Source organism: Lissotriton vulgaris, chromosome 2_1, assembly GCF_964263255.1.
Source record: "Lissotriton vulgaris chromosome 2_1, aLisVul1.2, whole genome shotgun sequence".
Lineage (NCBI taxonomy): Eukaryota > Metazoa > Chordata > Amphibia > Caudata > Salamandridae > Lissotriton > Lissotriton vulgaris.
Window position 1 is genome coordinate 1616918227 of NC_141687.1, and position 20385 is coordinate 1616938611.

The 20385-nt window shown below is 45.0% G+C and overlaps 1 protein-coding gene across 1 annotated transcript in view; it reads left to right on the plus strand.

The window, feature by feature from the left end:
* The window catches only part of RPA2 (replication protein A2), a 92055-nt gene that overhangs the window by 43789 nt on the left and 27881 nt on the right, over window positions 1-20385 (plus strand). The window contains exons 4-7 of the mRNA XM_086957489.1: window positions 1201-1314; window positions 1906-1980; window positions 2338-2454; window positions 11723-11845. Coding sequence (XP_086813615.1) covers window positions 1201-1314; window positions 1906-1980; window positions 2338-2454; window positions 11723-11845 — 429 coding nt within the window. The remainder of the gene's footprint in view (window positions 1-1200; window positions 1315-1905; window positions 1981-2337; window positions 2455-11722; window positions 11846-20385) is intronic.

Here is a 20385-nt window from a genome sequence, read left to right on the forward strand (position 1 = left end):
TACCCTGAACAATATACTCCTCAGATGTCAGTGTTTGACTGTCTTAGGGTGGTGAGGAGCTGAGGATTGGGGGTTGGATGTGCACAGTTGGCCAGGGCACAACTGTGAGAAGAGCTTACGGGGATAAAGTCAATAGCAATGAGCTCAGGTACTGAAACCCTATGTGCAACACATTGGGTTGGATGAACACAATTTAGAGCTGCTCAGTGGTGTGAAAGAGGATAGTGCGTCAGGGAAAGTGAAGCGCACAAAACTACCAGGAGCGGCTTTAGGGAGCAGGCTGAAAAGCCGGGGCAGGGGTTCCATGAGAATGCACTTATTGAGGAAATTCGGTTAATGGGGTCAGTTCCTAGAAAAAAGAAGGGCCTAGTGGGGAGGAAGAGACGTCTGCAATGGAGAAGGTGAACTAGGGGAAAAAAAATGGAAGCCTTTCCTAGTTTAGCAGCAGTGCAGAAAGAGATTGGGAATATGCAGCTAGGAAGATGGCTGTGGCTAAATTAGATAGAAGGGAGCAGAGTGGTGGAATCAGGAAGACACAGGTAGAACAAAGTGATGGAATAGCAGGAAGACGGGAAAGCGTTGGAGAAGGTGTGCAAGCTTGGACAAAACCTCTAAGAAACTAGTCAGGTGAGGGTATAGTCACCCAAACTATCTAGTGGGGAAGGCCAAGTCAGGAGTCATAAAACCTACCAGGATGGTTTGGGACGGGTAGGCCCACGTCCTAGGGTCAATGCCAAAGAGACTGGTATAAACTAGTGATATCGAAACGGAGTCCTCGAGATGGGTCATGTAGAGGAGACACTCAAATAGCAACAAAGTAGCAACCGGATTATTTATACTACAGCCCTGCCTCATGCTTTTACCCTTTATTCAACCTCTGCAAGAAGCCTTTCAGTCCGTATTAGGCTGATGCATTTAAAGCAACAAAAAAAACTTGTTCCCCTTTCACTCTCCTTATCTAGATCCAGAGGCAACACAATTTATTTGGCATCTGTCAGTCAAGCGAAGGGATTTTTAGTTGGTTAATCGGTGTGCAGCAATGTGAAACTCGCAAAATAATGTTCCCAAGTCATTAACTTGCGGTCTGATCTTTCTGGCATGGCGCGACAGTGTTCACCAAGTGTGTCACATGAACGATACACGTTGTGTACATACAGTTGACTATTCTCAAATTGTTATTTCTTCCCCTATCCAATGCAGGTGACTGTTGTAGGAGTAATCCGACATGCTGAAAAGGCACCGACTAACATAATGTACAAAGTTGATGACATGACGGCAGCTCCGATGGACGTGAGGCAGTGGGTGGATACTGACGTAAGAGCAAACCTTGCTGGTAGCTGTGACCTGTATTTCTCCGGTGTCTGCTTTCATGTCGAGTGAAACGGGTTTGCTATATTTAGTATCAATTACAGGAGATAATTTTTCAGATCGTCAGTCTCCTGCTCTAAATGATGTGGTTGGTTTTATTAGTCCTGCATTTACAGTGTGTCAAAACTGTGAAGACTGATCCTTCTAATGAAAAGCGAATGTTTAAGCATAAAATATGTGCTTGAGAATCACTATACCATCTTTAAAATTAGCGTGATAATGGTTTATTGGTGCGGGAAATGTAGGTACCAATGAACACAGCTGTTTGCTGCATGCAAACCTTGCTTATGTGTTAGGAACTGCATGTTCATGTTGGAAGACTGAACAGGACTGTGTTCTAGTAACTACGAGGAATAAAATATTTCCTAGTTAATGAAGGTTCTTTACGCGTTTTTTGCTGCTATAGCTGTTCTCCCCCCCCCCCCCCCCCCCCCCCCGCCCACTTATAACCTCTTCCTAGAAGACCGCGATTAGAAACTAAATATATAGTCTGATTTGTCATACATTTTGAAATGACTCTTTGGAATTATTTTTTAGGAGTCCAGCAATGAGAATTTTGTTCTTCCTCCAGGAAGTTATGTGAAAGTTGCTGGCCATTTACGATCGTTTCAGGTACAATTTCATCTACACTGATGTTTATACAGCACCTTGATGTCCCTTGAGACTCCGTTTCCAATGTACAATTAGAACTGTATAAACTAATATTTGGTCCCTGAAGAAAGATGCTCGATAAAAAATATTAGACTTGAGCACATTCTTTACTAAAGATTACTTTTGTAAAAGTGCATTTGGTATTAGGATTGTAATTTGTCAAACTGTAAAGGTGCGTTGCTTTTCTGAATTGCTTTCACATAGGTGACTTAATAGGTAATTTATTCTGGCATTCTCCCCAATGATGTGGTTAGCTCTCTTTGCGTCACTTCTTTATATACCAACTATGGCCTCTAATAATATATTTTGTCTCCATAGAATGCGAAGAGCCTGGTTGCTTTTAAAATTTTACCACTAGAAGATATGAATGAGTTTACATCGCACATGCTGGAAGTGGTGCACTCTCATATGGCTCTCAGTAAATCACAAGGAACGGTATGATCAGTTATGTTTAGATTCTAATTTTCAAAAACCTATATAGTTGCGATGCTGCTACGAATGTAAAACCACTAATTGTTCATGATCTGCCTTTTGCTTATGAGGGCCTCTTCGTTTTAAGCTAAGGGAGCAAAAACAATTTTTTTGAAAGCGTGGTTTTACTGCTTGGATATACCACCTGCATTTGAAGATTTGTTACGAGGATTAAATAGAACCCCCTTCATGAGACCGAGGAAAGGAATCTGAATAAGTCTCACATTTTCTATCGGAATCTACACAGTAGTGATGTGGCGATTTACCTCTATTGGTGGGCGAATGGAATGGGGGTGGGGAGGCTTATAGTGGTTAGCTGAATCTGAGGTGAACATAGAGTACTTTGCATACAACGCGTAATAAGATCTGCAGTTTATTGCAATAGGAAGATGTTTCTGATTTTGCTTGTCAAACATGCAAAGCTGAGTTATTATTGATCCCAATGCTGAATGTAATGTTGGTAATCAGCGTGATAAATGATGTTAAGTATTGTTAAGTTAAATCAACCAAGATGTTTGAGTGGAAAAAAAAGAAAACAAAGGAGACCAGATACGTGCTGAAAAGTGCATAGTTTATGTACAACCTGTTTACTTTATGCAAAATATTCCTAAAAAAGGCTCTTCGGTTAGATGAGCTACACCTACAAGAGGAAGTTCTTTGGGGCATGTCCTAGATGGTTTCCTACTGTAATAAACGGAGCTTTGTTTACATGTGTTGGGAATCCTTAGAAGTTGCCAACCCCTTCTCAATATATTGTATAGTAAAGCACTCCATGATGGATGCAGCAGTGTCAGTGATATTGGAACTAGGACACTGAGGAATGTGACCTCTAGAGACCTGTGTATATACCTTTTTAAATACAGTTGTAAAATTTTTTACTAAATTTGTCAGTCGTAGAGTGAACTCCTTCATTACCCACATTGATCATCCAGTCTACTCTGGCTTTATCAGACACGTTTTATTGGCCTGTCAAGGTAGTACTCCTCTCCATAGAAGAAGGAAGGGGGCTGCATTAAGGTCAGTGGCCTCTTTCATATGGGCAACATTAAAACCTTGGATCAAGTGAAGAGAGACTTGGGTTTATCAGAAGAGTAAATATTGTAATATGTACTTGGTTCAACGTAATGTTAATCAAGGTGCAACCATAGCTCACCTTTTTAAGGAACTCTTGCTGGAGTAGGCAGACATTACATACTATATACTCTTAATTTACAAGTTGCTGCAAGTTATTCACTAACTAACTAGACCGGGCTTTCAAGCTGCATGGGAGAGAGAACTAGGGCTCTCTTTAGATGAACATTCTCAAAAGGTCTCATATGGGTGCTATGCATGATTACCCTAGTATTGGAACTTTCATAGATTCCAATGCTTGTGTATCATTCCCCGTCGTCGGAATGGGAGTCTCGGTAACAAAAATAACATAGCAGTAGGTACAAAAGAGAAAGAAAAAGGCCTAGGCCTCATTCCCTTTTGTAGCATATCCGCCTCTTTGTGTAAAAGAGACCAAATCAGGCATCAGCCAATCAGAAGAGCCTCACCCCATAGAACCCTCCTGAAGGAACCTCAGAGCCTCAGATTTTCTACCACACGTTGTGCAAGGGAGTCTCTTTTGAGCTCTGCTCAACATCTACTCTTCAGAAGTTTTTCTTCAGGTTTTTTCTTCAGGTTTTCTTCAGATTGTTGGCTGATCCTTCCAGGATGTCTGACCAGGAAAAAAAGAAGGCTTTTTTCAAGCCATGTTCCGCCTATGGCAAGAAAAGACTATTCATTGAGGATAAGCATAAAGACTGCATCTATTGCCTCTATCCTGATCACAAGGCTGCGGACTGTAAGATCTGCCGCACCTTTTCAACCAAGACCCTCCGGGACTGTGAGGGTAGGCTTCTGACATGGCTCCAGAAGTTGAAGTCCAAGAAGCATACTGTCTCCAGTGACAGTGAGGACTCTGCGTCTTCAAGAGGAAGGTCAGTCAAAAGGGGCATCCTTCTAAGGCCTCAAAAAAGACCCCCAGAGAGTCTGAGAGCCAGGGTGCAGGCGAACCTTCTCACCATGGTGAAAAGGAGTAGGACCATCTACGCCTTCTAAGGGTTTGAAGACTGATCCAGCCTTCAAGAAACCCTCTTCCCCATCTTCTAAAAAGTCTGACAGAAGTTCCAAGAAAAAGAAGCCTAAACTGAAACTGGTTCCGTCGACGGGCTCGTCGACGGGACAATCGACGACGACGGGTTAGTTGACAAGGATGGAATCGTCGACGACAGCTACAAAAGCCTTGACTAGGAAGTCGCCGACGACGACAGCGTCGACGAAGATGACGACGACAACGTCGACGAAGATGACGACGACAACGTCGACGACGATGGTGACAACGAAGAGTTCGTCGACAGTGGCGACGACGATGGTGTCGTCGACGAGGGCCTTGACGACGACAGCATTGACAACGACGACGGGGGGATGTCGACGGTCTTGTCGTCTACGGCGCGACAATGCCTATCTTGTCGAGTGTTCCTGTGTCGACTATGCATATTCCGCCAACGGCTGCTACATTTTCAGTTCCATCGTCATCGGGACCGTCGACTATTTTGGCATCGGAGAAGAGAATCACTATTTCAATTACCAGAATTACGCCGGACATGACATCTCCCAGGAGGGTAACCCCCTTGCCACCAGCTCTGCTGTTTGATGAGGATGAGTCAGAAGAGGATGATCAGAACTCGTATGACTACGCCGACAGTCCTTCTCAACTTCTGGTCAAGTGCCAGGAGACTGATTCGGAAGGAGGGTATGACCATGAAGGTGATTATCATCATCATTCTGCCCAACCACAACAATATTCAGGTCAAGACATGGTTTCGGTTCCATCTTCTTTCCTGCAGGACCTGCACAGGATGCTGCAGGATTACAAATCTAAAGCTGCAAAGCCTGCTCCGGCTCCAGTTGCGCAAGCCATGCCTGTCCCGGCGCCAACCTCAACGGCTGTTCCTGAAGTACCAGCTCAGGTGTCCCCTCAGCCGCAGGTACCAATTCCTCAAGAGCCTTCCAGACCAGCAGACACCCATGATTATTCCTCGGATGAGGATCATAATTTGGACGATGGAGCTGATCAAGATTCTGAATGGGACGAGTACATCATTCCGCCCCCCACCGGATCCGGTGTATTCCCCGCCAGCGGATAGAGGAGGATTCCATCAGCTGATGGAAAGAGCGACTGGCAGATTCAAGTTGGCAATGCCTGCGGTGGCCTCTGAATGTTTCTTGTATGATTTCAAGGAACCTTATAGGAAGACGACAAGGTCCATACCAATAGTGCAGCATCTGTGGGATGAAGGCCTTAAGGCAATGAAAAATCCAGCAACGGTGGTCCCTGTACTACCGCGTCTAGATAAAAGTACAAAGCGCCGGACGAAGGTCCATCTGCCTTGACGGGCCTCCCAAAACCGGACTCGGTAATTTCTCAATCGGCGCAGAGAAAATCCCGCAACCCCTCTGCTCCTTTAACAGCTCCTCCAGACAAGGAAGGAAGGAGATTGGACAATGCCGGGAAGAGATTCTCATCAATGGCGAGTCTTCTGGTGCGGGCAGCTAATGCTTTAGCAATATTGGGCAGATACGACCGCCAACTATGGTGTGATGTCGCACCGTGCCTGGATCAGCTTCCTCCAGAATCAAAAGTAGAAGCAAAAAAGGTCTTACAAGAAGGGGAGGCTACATCAATGGAGATCATTGACTGTGCCATGGGCATTGCCACGACGGCGTTTCGTTCTCTGGCTGGAGCTGCGGTCCTTCGTCGCCAGGGGTGGCTGAAGGCGACCTGGTTTCGACCCGAGATCCAAAATAAGATCCCGGATCTTCCTTTTGATGGAGAAGCACTATTTGGAAAATTGATTAACAACACTCTCCAAGACCTCAAAAAGGACACTGAGACCGCCAAATCTTTGGGTACGCTTCAGTACCGCAAGACTCCTTTTAAAGGGTCCAGAGGCAAAAGTACAAACATCCGAGGATCTTGCCAACAACAGAGATACTCCACCTACGGCTCAGGTTCGCAACAATACCGCCAGCCTTATCAGCAAAGGCAGGGCCAATCCTCCAATTACTCTAGGCCTAACAACAGAGGAAAACAGGCTCGCCTGTGACGTGATACGTCCAAGCGACAATAGCGACCTCCTGGCTCTTCCTACTGTACCCTCCTCCAAGAAGTCTTCGGTGGGAGGCAGGGTATCCCAATACCTTCAAAATTGGTCCAAGATAACATCGGACCGTTGGGTGCTCAACATCATTCGAAAGGGCCATACCTTAGAATTCACTCAAATTCCACCACCCAAGCCCCCTGCAGCCATTCCATCAAAACACCTGCGTCTTCTGCGGCTCGAAGTTCATCAAATGCTCCTGAAGGGGGCAATAGAGCCTGTTCCTTCCGACCAAAAAGGACAGGGATTCTATTCCAGGTTCTTCCTGGTAAGGAAGACGCTAGAGAAATGTCGCCCCATTTTAGATCTCAGGTAGCTCAACACCTATCTCGTCTCCCTTTCTTTCCAGATGGTCTCTCTTCAAGACATCCTGCGGCTCATCAATCCGGGGGATTTCATGGCCACGCTCGATCTCGAGGATGCATACTTTCATGTACCTATTCACCCTGCGCACAGAAGGTTTCTACGATTTACAGTAGCCAAGAGCCATTTCAATTCAAGGTTTTACCCTTTGGTCTTCGCTCGGCCCCGAGGATCTTCACAAAGGTGCTGGCGCCAGTAGCGGCATTCCTGAAAAGGAATCATTTTCAAGTCTTCCCTTACCTGGACGACTGGCTGCGGAAGGCCCTATCCAGGGTAGCAGCGCGGGACGCGGTTCAGGCATGTACAGACCTGTTTCATAATCTAGGACTCACTTTAAACCAAGACAAATCATCTCTGGTCCCATCCAAGAAGGCACGTTCCCTGGGAGCCATCCTGAACTCAAAACTCTCAAAAGCTTTTCCAGCCCAAAAAGGCGGGAAAAACTGCAGACCATGGCTCTGGACTTACGAAAAAGGTGTCTTTCAGTACGCTGCTACAAATCTCTGCTGGGGGTAATTTCGTCATGCATACCTCTGATTCCTCACTGCAGACTGCAAATGCGTCCTTCAGGAGCAACTGGACATCCAATGGACACAGATTCACGGATCATTCGTCGACATGGTGACTGTCACTCCGACAATGAAAAGAGCGGCCCTGTGGTGGACAGACTATAGAAACTTGTCCCAAGGTCTATCCTTCATAAGCGATCCGTCTCCTCAAGTAGTGCCAACGGATGCGTTGTTGGATGGTTGGGGAGCGGTGATGCAAGACCTGCATGTCAGTGGCCATAGGTCTCCTCACGATCGTCGGCTCCACATCAATCTCTTGGAGCTAAGAGCAATAAAACTGGCTCTACAAGCCTTTCTCCCTCGCCTAAGAAATTTGCAAGTTCTCATCAGGACGGACAAAAGCACGGCCATGCATTACGTGAACAAAGGAGGAGGAACAAGGTCTCTCCCGTTGTCGCAGGAAGCTCAAGAGATCTCGGAATGGGCGATCCTTCACGGGATGTCGCTGCAGGCAGAACACCTGCCAGGAATTCTAAACGAGAATGCCGACAGACTGAGCAGGTTATCCTCGGTCAGTCACAAGTGGGAGCGAAACCAGCGAGTTCTAGAAGAGGTCTTCCGCCAGTGGGGCAGACCTGCAATAGATCTCTTTGCCACGCCGACCAACAAGAAATGCCGGTTTTATGCAAGCAGGCCTCACCACTGAGGATCATTGGGGAATGCGCTTTCGATAGCCTGGTCAAGGACATTTGTCTACGCCTTTCCCCTATTCCACTGATCCCGAGGCTTATCAGGAAGATCAAAGTGGAACCATGCAGGAAGATCTTAGTAGCCACTGCTTGGCCGAGACAGTTCTGGTACACGGAGCTCCATCTGTTGTTGCTAGCTCCTCCGCTCCCCTTGAGGACTATTCCAGACCTTCTCACGATGTCCGAAGGACAGATTTGGCATCCAGATCCCCAATCATTACACCTGACAGCATGGCTCTTGAGCAGCGAGAATTTATGAGTCTCCCCATCTCGAACGAAATTAAAGAAGTCCTCTCCCAGGCGAGAGCTCCTTCCACGAACAAGACTTACCGCCTCAAATGGAAGAGATTTAGCATTTTGTGCACGAGAGAGAAGATTGACCTCTTTTCTTCAAAACGTCATCAGCTTCTGCCTTATCTCTTGTCCTTGGCTAAGTCGGGGCTGGCCCATTCATCTATAAAAGTTCATTTGGCGGCAATTTCAAGGTACAGACGGTCGGAGTCTGGGCCTTCGTTGTGGTCTTCCAGGATTGTAAAGCAATTTCTAAAAGGCTTGTTTCCGGGTCTATCCACCAGTGAGGCCTCCGCCTCCTACTTGGCACCTGAATCTATCCTCACTCAACTCATAAAAAGCCCATTTGAACCAATTCATCGTTCAGACATGAAGTTCCTTTCATGGAAATTGGCTCTCCTTCTTGCCCTCACATCGGCAAGACGTATTGGGGAGTTGCAGGCTCTCACAATCCAAGAGCCTTTTCTGCAATTCAGAAGGAACACAGTTATCTTGAGAACTAACCCAAAGTTCATACCCAAAGTACTCTCGGACTTCCACTTGAACGAGCCTGTTATTCTTAAGGCTTTCTTTCCTCACCCGGCTACACCAGCGGAGAAGTCACTACATTCTCTGGATGTACAACGATGTTTAAAATTCTATTTGGGTCGCACCAAAGGATTTCGGAAATCCTCCCAATTGTTTGTTGCTTTTGGTGGTCCGAGCAAGGGTCTCCCTCTGTCAAAGCAGTGGATTGCAATATGGATTACCAGTGCCATTCTACATTGTCATACTGCAGCAGGTAAACCGCTGACTGGCAGGGTTCTAGCACATTCCAAAAGATCAGTGGCTTCTTCAACAGCCCTCTTCGCGTGCGTGCAGATTAAGGACATTTGCAGAGCTGCTACCTGGAGCAGCGTCCACACCTTTACTAAGCATTACTGCTTGGAATCCTTACAACAACAAGATACGGCAGTGGGCCAGACAGTCCTGAGGAACCTCTTCCACTAATTGGTGAGCTTCCTTTCTATCCCACCTTCCGTTATTTTGCACATTTTGTATCTTTGTCATGTTGGCTATTGCAAGGTATGTTATGACACAAAATGTGTTTTTATGGCTAACTGCTTGCTACTCTAATCCAAAAGCATGGGAATTAGTGAAAGTTCCAATACTGGTGTAAGAAAACAAGTTACTTACCTGTAACTTTAGTTCCCCAGTATTGGTAACTTTCATAGATTCCCATGCGCCCACCCACCTTCCCGGGAAAAGCTCAACCTTCAGCAGATATGGTGACTGTTACACAACGGCTACGAAAATCTGAGGCTCTGAGGTTCCTTCAGGAGGGTTCTATGGGGTGAGGCTCTTCTGATTGGCTGATGCCTGATTTGGTCTCTTTTACACAAAGAGGCGGATATGCTACAAAAGGGAATGAGGCCTAGGCCTTTTTCTTTCTCTTTTGTACCTACTGCTATGTTATTTTTGTTACTGAGACACCCATTCCGACGACGAGGAATGATACAAAAGCATGGGAATCTATGAAAGTTACCAATATCGGGGAACTAAAGTTACAGGTAAGTAACTTGTTTTCTTAGGCAGCAGTCAAGATCAGCAAGAATCTCTTCAGATGACACCTCCAGTCAGTTTGCATGTTACAGTTCACAAAAGATCCGAAAGTTGATGACAGAGGCAGAGCTAAAGTTATTATACTCCAAAATGCATGATATTACCAATGCTTGAGTGAGGTCTAGGTACAGGTGTTGAAGGAAATGGAGAAGGCAAAAGATATTTTTCCAGAGGTCCAACTGGTGCATACTTTGCCAGCTGTATGAGATCCCATTCTCACTGCACACCAATATAATAAGCATACTATCACATTTACTCTAGCAACAAAATAGATCGTGGTAAGAGAGCAGTGCTAAGGTCTCTAAGCTGGGTGAGTGGTTTATTATAATTTGCTACTTATTGGGCATGGAAAACTTGCTTCTAATATAGTCTGTGATAAAAGAAAAAATAGCAAGTTATTGAAATGAAATATAATTTATGGACTTCAAGGAACTATCATGCCCAAATAGTTTCTGGATGCTAAATATTCTAGTGGATGTTGGCAACCCAGTATTTATCACGATCTCAGTCACCGTCTCCCCTATGCTCCTTCAGGAGCCCTCCTGTGCTTTCGGGGGGAGCTTTCTGTTCGGACTGCGAACTCTGTTCATCGTCCGCATCCTGACCTGTGTGCATGTTTTCTAGTAGCGTGGCCAATGTTTCTAGATTCTCCTGTAACTCCTCATTCCTTACGACTGAGCTTCAGATGTACCTCCTTGGTAGTCGCCCATTTATCTACGTCCCTGCTCGCTCCACAGAGTTATGGAGGGGTCCTTGTACCTAGCCATCTCATGGCCCCCCTCCATTTTGGCCAGAACTAACACCAACTGTATGAGCCTCCAGTGCATTGTACTCCCTCTAGGCCTTCTAATAATTCTGAGCAGGCATTCCCTGTGCAACCCATCAATTGTCAGTGCGGTAACTACCCTTAACCTCGCAACCATCTTGAGCTAGTATTCACGCACCCTCGGGCATTGCCAAAGGTGCCTCATTCTACGTTATACCTGTGTGCATCGTTGCTTTATGAATGACTGTGCATAAGCGAAAGGTGATATGGAGTGATGGTACAGGTAGGAGGGGAAAACAGAAGGAAAAGTGTGCAACGTTTGGGACAGTTAACGTTGCTGGTTCTTACGTTAAGTGAACCGGTGATTAATTTATAAAAATACATGTTATTGTATTGTAGGTGTTGAATGGTGATTTATTTATTTTTCATTTGTTTTGAGCAAGTATACCTAGTGAAAGGTATTGTTGCACAGAATCTTAGGAAACAAAGGGTGCTCAGTGAGACAGGTTTGTTTTTTTAGTTTTCGTGTCTGTTTTTTTTTTCACCCTCTTCTTGAAAACTATTATCTGTGGAGCACCATCGAATCTTGTGAATGGCGTTTATTCCATCTTTCAAATAAAAAAAAGGAAGAAATAATCAGTGCTGAGTCTCTATTGTAGATAACTTTAATTTAGAGCCAGGTTGTCAGCTAGGTTGCCGTATTGCTTAGAATCTACCCTGCAGGCTGCAGTAGGTTGTGATATTTCTTCTACTTGTTTATTTTAGTCAATGATGGGAGGGACTTCGGCTCCAAGAACTCCTGGTGGTCCTATGATGGGAGACGCGAACAGAGGATTCAGTGGAGGTGGCGACATTCCAATACATGGGCTGACGCCTCATCAGAGTCAGGTAAGCAACAATCAAATACGTTCTTCAAAAATGTTTAAAGATCTTGCTTCAATTTATCTTTCTTGTTTACCTAAAACCATGTCACTTACAAATAATACTTCTTATATACAGAAAAGTTAAAAAGCGGATCATGAATACAAAATGGTTTAAAAAGGAAGCAGTGGTGTTTCTAAAATTGATTGGGGGTGATGTCCTTGATATTAAATGTATGCAATTGTCCAATATCGTAGTTTATCTAATATAAGATGTGGGCTGGAGAAGGGTAATATCGTTATTAGGAACCAGAGAAACAGCCGAACATTGACATTCAAAAATAGAATAGGGGGGGGAGGGGGGGGGGGGGGAGTAAAACAATGAAGACTAGAGCAGGCGTTGGTAATTGTTTCTGAATGTTCGACAATTCGTTGAAGGCTCAAGTGTTGTCACGGGTGTACAGGTTGAGGCAGGTTTGATTGCAATCCTGCCATTCTGAGATTTTTGGCCGCTCTTGTGAGGAATTTGGTGAACCGGATGTTGAGCATCATGGTTTCTGGATTCATAGCTGCTATGATGACTTGTCGGCACGATTGAACTCCGTTTTTGTTCCTTTCGCCCCACAAGAAGAGCCTTCTGTTAAAAAAAGCGGGACACACAAACCGTGTGCTCAATCGAATCAAAGTGGTACCCTCAACCCCTGCCCTCTGTGTTGTCACTGGAACGGCGCCATTCTGGTAAGTGTATTAAAAGCCATTTACCCATTATCAGTGCCATAAACTCTTTCTTCCATGAAAATGCATAAGTGCCTGATAAATAATGTGCCTCTGCCCCGGCTTGAACTCCGAAATAACTGTCCAGGCATGTTTTCTTTTGGAAAATTGTTCCCTGTCTGAGTGAAAGGACCAAAGTTGGACACTTCTTTGGATGGATAATTTTAATGCCTGCTGGGGCAGACTATTTTCCAAGCATTCTTCTACATCGAAGTTGCAAGGAGTGTTCTAGGTGGCGTCAATGTTTTTGACCGGTTTGGCCGGCCGATACTTCTTGCCACAGCCTGGCCTCCAGACTTCCTTCTCGCGAGTTGCGCAGTCTGTTACACAGCTTGATAAATGCGCAGGCCCCGACACCTTGATGATCTAATAGACCGAACTCCAGCCTTATCTGAGCTGGTGATGAAGATTATGGCAGGTGCCATACTCGTTTGAATTTATTCAGCATGTTAAAATTGCTCGCCAGCATTATCTCTTGACCATAAGTTAAATAGTTTGTGATCTTAGCTTTCATAACTGTTAGAAGCAGAGTTTGGCTTGGTCAGAGTAGCTGTCACACAAGCTTCATTAGTGCTGCCTCAAGTGACGGGGCTTTTGCCCTAACCACTTCTTTTGGTTTTAAAAAGGTTACCTTAGAGTCCATGTGAATCCCCAAGTATTTATAGGATGTCGCTGTTTCAGTGCTTTTGCCATTAAAAAGCCACCCACCACTCTGCTGCTTCCGCTTCCCGAAAGTGATTGACTTTTCAATACATTTAATTCCAGGGCATTACTTGTTGTATAGGAAAGCAGCTGATCAAGTAGTCTCTGTAGTCCGACCCTTGTGTGGCTAAGTAAAATGAGGTAGTCGGTGTATAGCAAATTACCAATGCAGGGTCCAACTCGCTGAGGGGTATGGGAATTGACATCCATTAATATTACGTTAAAAAAATTAAAAAGGAGGGGGGCCAGCACACATCCTTGTTTGACGCCACAGGAGGTCTGTATTTTTCTTGAGACGTGGAACCCCTCTCCCGACTTTATACGGATCCATGCATTTGAATGGAGTTGGATTATGGCCTTTAAAAGGATGGGGGTATTCCCCATTTCTGTAGTTTATGCCATAGCAGGCCCCTAGGCTCCCAATCAAAGGCTGCTTTAAAATCGACAAAGCAACAGTGTAGCGGTGTTTTTAGACTGCTGCTTTCTCCATCAATACAGATAAGGCGAGTAAGTTACTGGTGGTTACTGATTTGGCCACAAAACCGGTCTGATTAAAGGGTAGACGCTGGGTTTTATGTGCCCAGGACGACAGCTCTTTGAGCAATAAGCTAGCGTAATGTTTGGATTCGACATCTAAAAGAGCTATCATCCTATAGTTTTTGGGGATGCCCCATTTGAAGATAAGGTGAATTATGGTTCCTTTCCATGACTCTGGTATGTTATGGTTGAGCCAGCAATATTAAAATAGGGGGATCAAATGTTCGGCCCCCAGCTTAGTCTTGTTTGTACAGGGCTTTGGGAAGGCTGTTGGACCCGTCTGATGGGGCTTACTGATGGTACTAGCTATATTATTTCTCAGAGCTTCAGGAGCCATCCAGATCTTTGACAGGAAATGGCCTTGCTTATTCCCAATATCGATGATGTTAGGGGCTGGAGTGTGGGTGGCAGATGTATTTTGCAGGGTTAGCATACCATCACTTGTTATTTCTAATAATGCCTGCATGCGTTCAAAAAATGAATAGATACTGGGTCAGTCATCTCCATTTATATGTTCTTTGAAGTCGTTTTTTTAAAAAGAGGACCCATTTGGCTTTGCTTATATTTGCTCTGCCTTGCCCGCTTGCGCCCAGTGACCTTCTGTTCATAAGCGACCAAAATAACTTTGGGTTGGAGTTTTTGTTAATGTGTATTAATTTCAACCAAAACTGGTCAGCTGTTTTTTGTTTGTCTCTATAGATGGATAGCCTAAATGCTTTTTGAGCTTTCTTTTAATTATCAAATAACTGAGCGTCTCCCGGCCACTTCCCGGTCTGACGTAGAGCAGACTTTTGTTGAGTTTTTAATTCAACTGAGATATGTAATTGGTTGAAAGTTGGTGGATTTCGTGAAGAAGACGGAAATTCACTGAGTAGTTGGTTTGCAAGAAGCTCCCATACTTCTGTTGGTACGTCGACCACTTCACGCCATACTCATAGGAGTGCTCTACATTTTTCCATAATTGGAGTAGGGATTGAGCGATTTGTCCATTTCAGTCTTTTAAGGTTCAATGTGTGGGTTCCTGTTATTGTATGACCAATTGCTGAATGGTGGGCTACATTGAAGAATAGGTTTATTATTTGAGGACGGTGGTCGCTCTCAGCAGGTGATGTGATAGAGTAATTCTCTATCAGAGGAAGCATTTTGTTCTTGCTGAGCGTGAAATCCAGGAATGAGTGTGTGTGACCATTTGTTCTTGTCTAGGATGGTGGAGTGTCCATGGGGAAGCAGCTGTTCAATATAGTATAACCCATACTATTGAATTGTAAAACTATAATTTCTCCCAGTTTACCTGGCCTATTATCTGCGGGTTTTGTTTGGACCTCAAAGTGTGACAGAACCGCTGGAAGTGTCATTATATTCTTCAGTAGTTCTTTGAAAGAGGTTTGTGTTAAAATCTCCTGCAATTAAGCAGGGGTTGCTGCCATATTCGCTTATTAAATTGCACATAATGTCGATTAGACGATCCTGTTTGGCCTTTTACTCACTGGTGTGGGGAGAAATGTAAATATTGAACAATAGCAACTGTCTGGCTGAATTGGGGCTTCTAACTCTAAGGCCAGTGATCCAGTCTTCGTAGAATTCTAGCTGGTTGATGTCAGGGGATATTTTACAGGCAACCTAGATCGAGAGTCCACCTCGCAGTCTGCCATGCTTATGCAGTCTTGAGGTGGTAGACCTGAATTCCAGGTAGCCTTCTGTTGGGATGCTTGTCCCCAACCAAGTTTCCTGGGGAAATATGATGTCATGTTTTTTTAGGAATTCAAGCGTATCGGGAGATTGACATTTTGTGGTAAGGCCGTTGATATTGAAGGAGCATATTGTTAAACCAGGATAAGTGCTATTTCAGTCTTTCAAACCCCGAGACAAGGCTTGTGGCAGCCCGGTCCAGTTGGCCCTTGTGCTGGATTAACATTCTATTACTGGCTCATCCTGTCCAGCTAAGGAGCGGCTTCGGGCCGATTTTATTATTGAAAAGGGTGGATTTCCTGAGTAACTGTAAAGAGCCAGGGGGGTTGCTAGTATTGAAGGATGCCGAAGATCGTTGGACATTGTTAATTTGATGCCCCAGCTGTTGAATTGGTCTGCCTTTGATTGTGTCAATTCCTTTATTGCCTTGGATGCTAGAGCAATTAGGGTTATTTCAGTTGTTTGGTTGCTTTCACTGGGTTTAAATTCAATTGAAGTTATATCTTTGGATTCCAAGATGCGTAATTCTGGGATTGATCTAAAAAGTCTGAGAATATTTCCTCGATTTTAAAATGTCTTGTGGGCCTTGGGAAGTATACTCCAGGATTAGCAGCAATTTAGTCTGAGATCTATCTATGGTCGAATTGAGATCTATATCGGTAAAGGAGGACTTGTCGGTTTTGGAGTTTGATCCATTCTCCGTTGGATTATAGGTATTTGTTGCTGAGGGCCTACATGATCACTGGTAGGATTTGGAGTCACTTTATTAAGTACTGTTCTACATAAGCTCACTGGGTCGGATCTCTTGGATTGTGTTGTCGAAATCCTTTTTTCATCGCCTTTGTTTGAGTTACCTATAAGGTGTTCTGGAACCACCAATCTTAGCACTAATCTGGACTTGCCTATTGGTGTCAGGGGAAATGTTCTGATGCTGGGGCTTGCCGCTGGATAGTTCGCCGCAAGGGCTTGCTCCTGGTCTACTTCATGTTCCACGTTAGGTTGAGATTGATCATTCCTTAGCGTCGCTGGCAGGATGAGCTTCGGTGGTTGACTTGGCTCAATCTGAGTATGTACTGCTAATTATAGATTGCGTATTGGGGATGGTTTTAGGTGTGTAAATGGTTGATGGGCCGTTGACTGACTGCTGATGATACTAAATGTACTTATCGAACCTAGTGGTGTAGTGGTTTTATTTTTTGAAGAGTAGTTGTTGATTGTGTTTCGAGTTTCAATGACGTGTCTATTGCAATTTTTTTCGATTTTTTTTCAAAGTAATTTTTCCCCACCTATGAGCTTGCAGTGAGTTGGTTGCTATACCAATGCCTGGATTAGTGCATTCTGTTGCCTTGTTTTTGCACAGTCGCCTGATCTGGCCCTCAAGCATTCAAGTCCACCTTAACTAGTGTATGTTGATAGTTGGAAGAACTTTTTGTGATGGCACTTTGATTTTCAAGTATGTGATTAACGACTGAGGGAACTGTTTGTTTGACTGACATCAAACGATCATGCAGTACTTTACAGCTGGCGAAACCTTGCTTCCTACTGTGCTCCTTCTGGGCAACTGGTTCAGTTGCGTCTGTTAAACGAATGTCCTATTGCAGAGGGCAAGCCTGCCCTGATGACGGTAGCTTCTTAACTTCAGTTAATACTGATGAAAGAGATTGGGGTAACAAGGTCAAGCTTTTGATTATTGGAAAGCAACAGCATACTGCTTGAACTAATTGAACTTTAGATTGTACTTGTATAATCCGTGTATTGTATTGTATCTATTTTTTATCAATCCCAGCTGTGTACACAGCAAGTGTGTTTAAGAGGTCAACCTGTGGGTCCAATTTATCTGAATGTTAATTTAACGCTGATACCGTTGGTTGGAGGGATTGCAGAAGTTGTGATCAGAGCTCATTAGTATCGATCAGGTGGCGACCTTCCAGATATGGAGTCTCGTTTTGGATCTGCGTTGAAAAAAGATAGGTGTAGGGAGATGTTGATGTTGCAGTCCCCACCTGAGCGGTCCATGTGATTGTACTGATCAATTAAATCTGATGAAGTTATTGGAGTCAGCAATTTGGTTTTGCATGTGGGTGACCTTGCCCGTTGCACAACTTGAGGGCTGTGGGCTTTTCTTCCTCCCTGCAGGATCGTCAATATTAGTTTGTAGTTTAGATATTAAGGGCTAAAACAGACTAGGATTAGGAGTAAACTGAGAGTCCACACTTGAGATGGTGATTGGAGGGGAGGCAAGCACAGCATATGAATTCGCAGTTAGCATATCGTGAGGGATTTCTTCGGGGTCCTGTAATGGTGGATAACCCTCAGCTACTTTTTGTAGTGGATCATAGCCTGGACCAGTGTTTGAACCAAATCTGAAACCAGGCATGCCTGGGTGGTATCCAACGTTTTGTTATGTATATTTAATCATGACTTTTGAGCAGCAGCGGTATTTCAAAAGTTATCCCTCAATGTCGCCCTGTTTGAGGTGATACTGCAGGGAAAGTCACTCCGAGTTTTAAATCATGGGAATTAGAGCTAACGGGTGATGACACCCCCTATGATGTTTGTACGGCTGGTGTGCCGTGGGGGGGGGGATCAGGGGCTGGTTGAGGGGTTGCTGCTCATGTCCTGGTATTACGCTAGATTGTGTTGGATATAGCTATGATAAAGCCTCCACCGCATCCATGTTGTGGTTGGGCTCTGTCCTTGAGTTTTAAATGTGGTTTTTGGCTGGTTGCTTCCTACTTTTCCCTGGCCTCATCACAGGTTAAGTTCTTAATTGGGCTATTAGCAGTTGGCAGAATACTGTGCGCCCCTTCTGTGGTGTGAACAGTTGGCAAACAGAAAACTGAATACTGTCCTGAGGGGTGTCCTAAGCTCTTTTTGGACACCCTCTGGGCTATTATGGTAGGCGCCCTTTCTACTGCTGTATGTTTTGTGAGGTGAGGTAAATGTCTACTGCGGGAGGGTGGGGGCCGGCAATGATCCAACAATGCCCACTGCTTATATGATATCCCCACTGCCCTATATGCACACTCACCGACATGGCACTGCAGCACCTTCGTGGCATCTTTGTGGAGTCGGTGGGCTTGAAGGATGGGCGTCTGCTGGCTGCCACTAAATAACAGTACGTATAGTCAAGCTGGTCACGTGATCTGCAGTCCAACTCCTGATGGTGCAAGTAGGGGCATGCGCCGGGAAGCCTCAAACCGCACCTGGTCTGAACTGGCTGTCTCAGCGGCACCAATGGCCCACTCTTCACGGCAGCCTGCTACAGCTGCCGCACTTGCTCGCTTGCAGCCTACTGCAACCCTGTCTAACCCCTGGTAAGGTTGGTGGAGCTGGAGGGTGGCGATGCCGGGGGGACAGGAGCTGCCTCAGCTCCGCACTCTCCACATCGACTCATCCCAACACCCCCTCAATTCCCCCTTAAAAAAAACACACACACCCACTCTCTCCCTCTCTCTCCCTCTCTCTCCCTCTCTCTCCCTCTCTCTCCCTCTCTCTCCCTCTCTCTCCCTCTCTCTCCCTCCCTCTCCCTCCCTCTCTCTCCCTCTCTCTCCCTCTCTCTCCCTCTCTCTCCCTCTGCCTCCTCTGCTGCGTGGTACGTAACTGAAGTACTTATTCTTGCTTTAGTGTTGGGAGTTAAAGTTGTAACTACCCACTGCAACTTTACCGTCACTGTGTGCTTACGGCGGATAGTAAGTAGCCCATTGTCTGTGGAAATCATTCTGTTATTGTAAAAAGTTCTAGAAATGTGTGTTGGCCAAGTGTTCATTGCATTATTTTGCGATTGTGTTTGTTGGTTGCATGTCTGTGCCAGGACATCAAACCATGACTGCATAATTCCTGTTGACGTTGCTTTGGAGGATAGCACAGGCAATTCCTTTATTCTTTTGGGGTGGTTATTAAGGTCCTCATACAGATTTATTTAAAGACTTTTATATAGCGCTGGATAGACCGGAAGGTATCCGAGCGCTTTACATGAGAATCAACAGTGTAGCAGAAAAATATCAACAATTACACAATACATCAAAAAATAGACAATACATTGGGAGAGGAGAGAAAGGAGAGAGAAATGTAGTGGAGGGGCAGGTGAGGTGAGAAAGGGAGCATAAGGGAAGAGAGACAACAAAGATAGATGAAAGGAAGTCTGGCTAAAGACCGACTGGGTAGGTGACGTCCAAGGAGGGAATCCCCGGCCTGTCTCCCCTATAGCTAAACCAGGTAGCTCCATCAGGCATCAGACAAAATAGCTAGATCTCAATTGACGAGGGAAAATTCACAGATAAACAGGGTGGGGACTAAGGGCCAGGACAGATGAGGGCAAAGGTCAGTAGCAGGAAAGTGGCGAAGAGTAGAGCGGAGAGGGGTAGGGGGAAGAGGGAGATAAGGTCAGGAGAGACGCTATCTTATGACCCTATTCATTTTCAAAGAATGAAATATTGTAGACTTTTTTAATTAAACCAAGCCCTATGGAGAGGTGGGAAGTGTGCCAGGGATTCTAGGGCATGAAGCATATGATCGGTTTCACAAAAATCGCAGTAGTGGTTGTACTCGGAAGGCACTTCTGCTTTCATTTGTGTCCTCACTATTAGTAACTATTGGAATGCAAGCAGTTGCTGAGTGGCTTTTGACCTCTACAGGCCTGTCATGTATTTGGCAAGTGAATGTCGTACTTAGTTTTCAATGGGTTCTGCTGGCTACAAGTGAATTTCTTTTCCTGTCAAGCACTGAATCTCAGTAATTACTATTGGTGCACAACATTTGCATGTGATAGTCTCCTTTGTGCCCTGTCCCATTTATCCTGTGTCCAAGGAGTACAAATTATGGGTCTAAAATGTCTGTTGACCTTTTTATTTATTTTGAACAAGG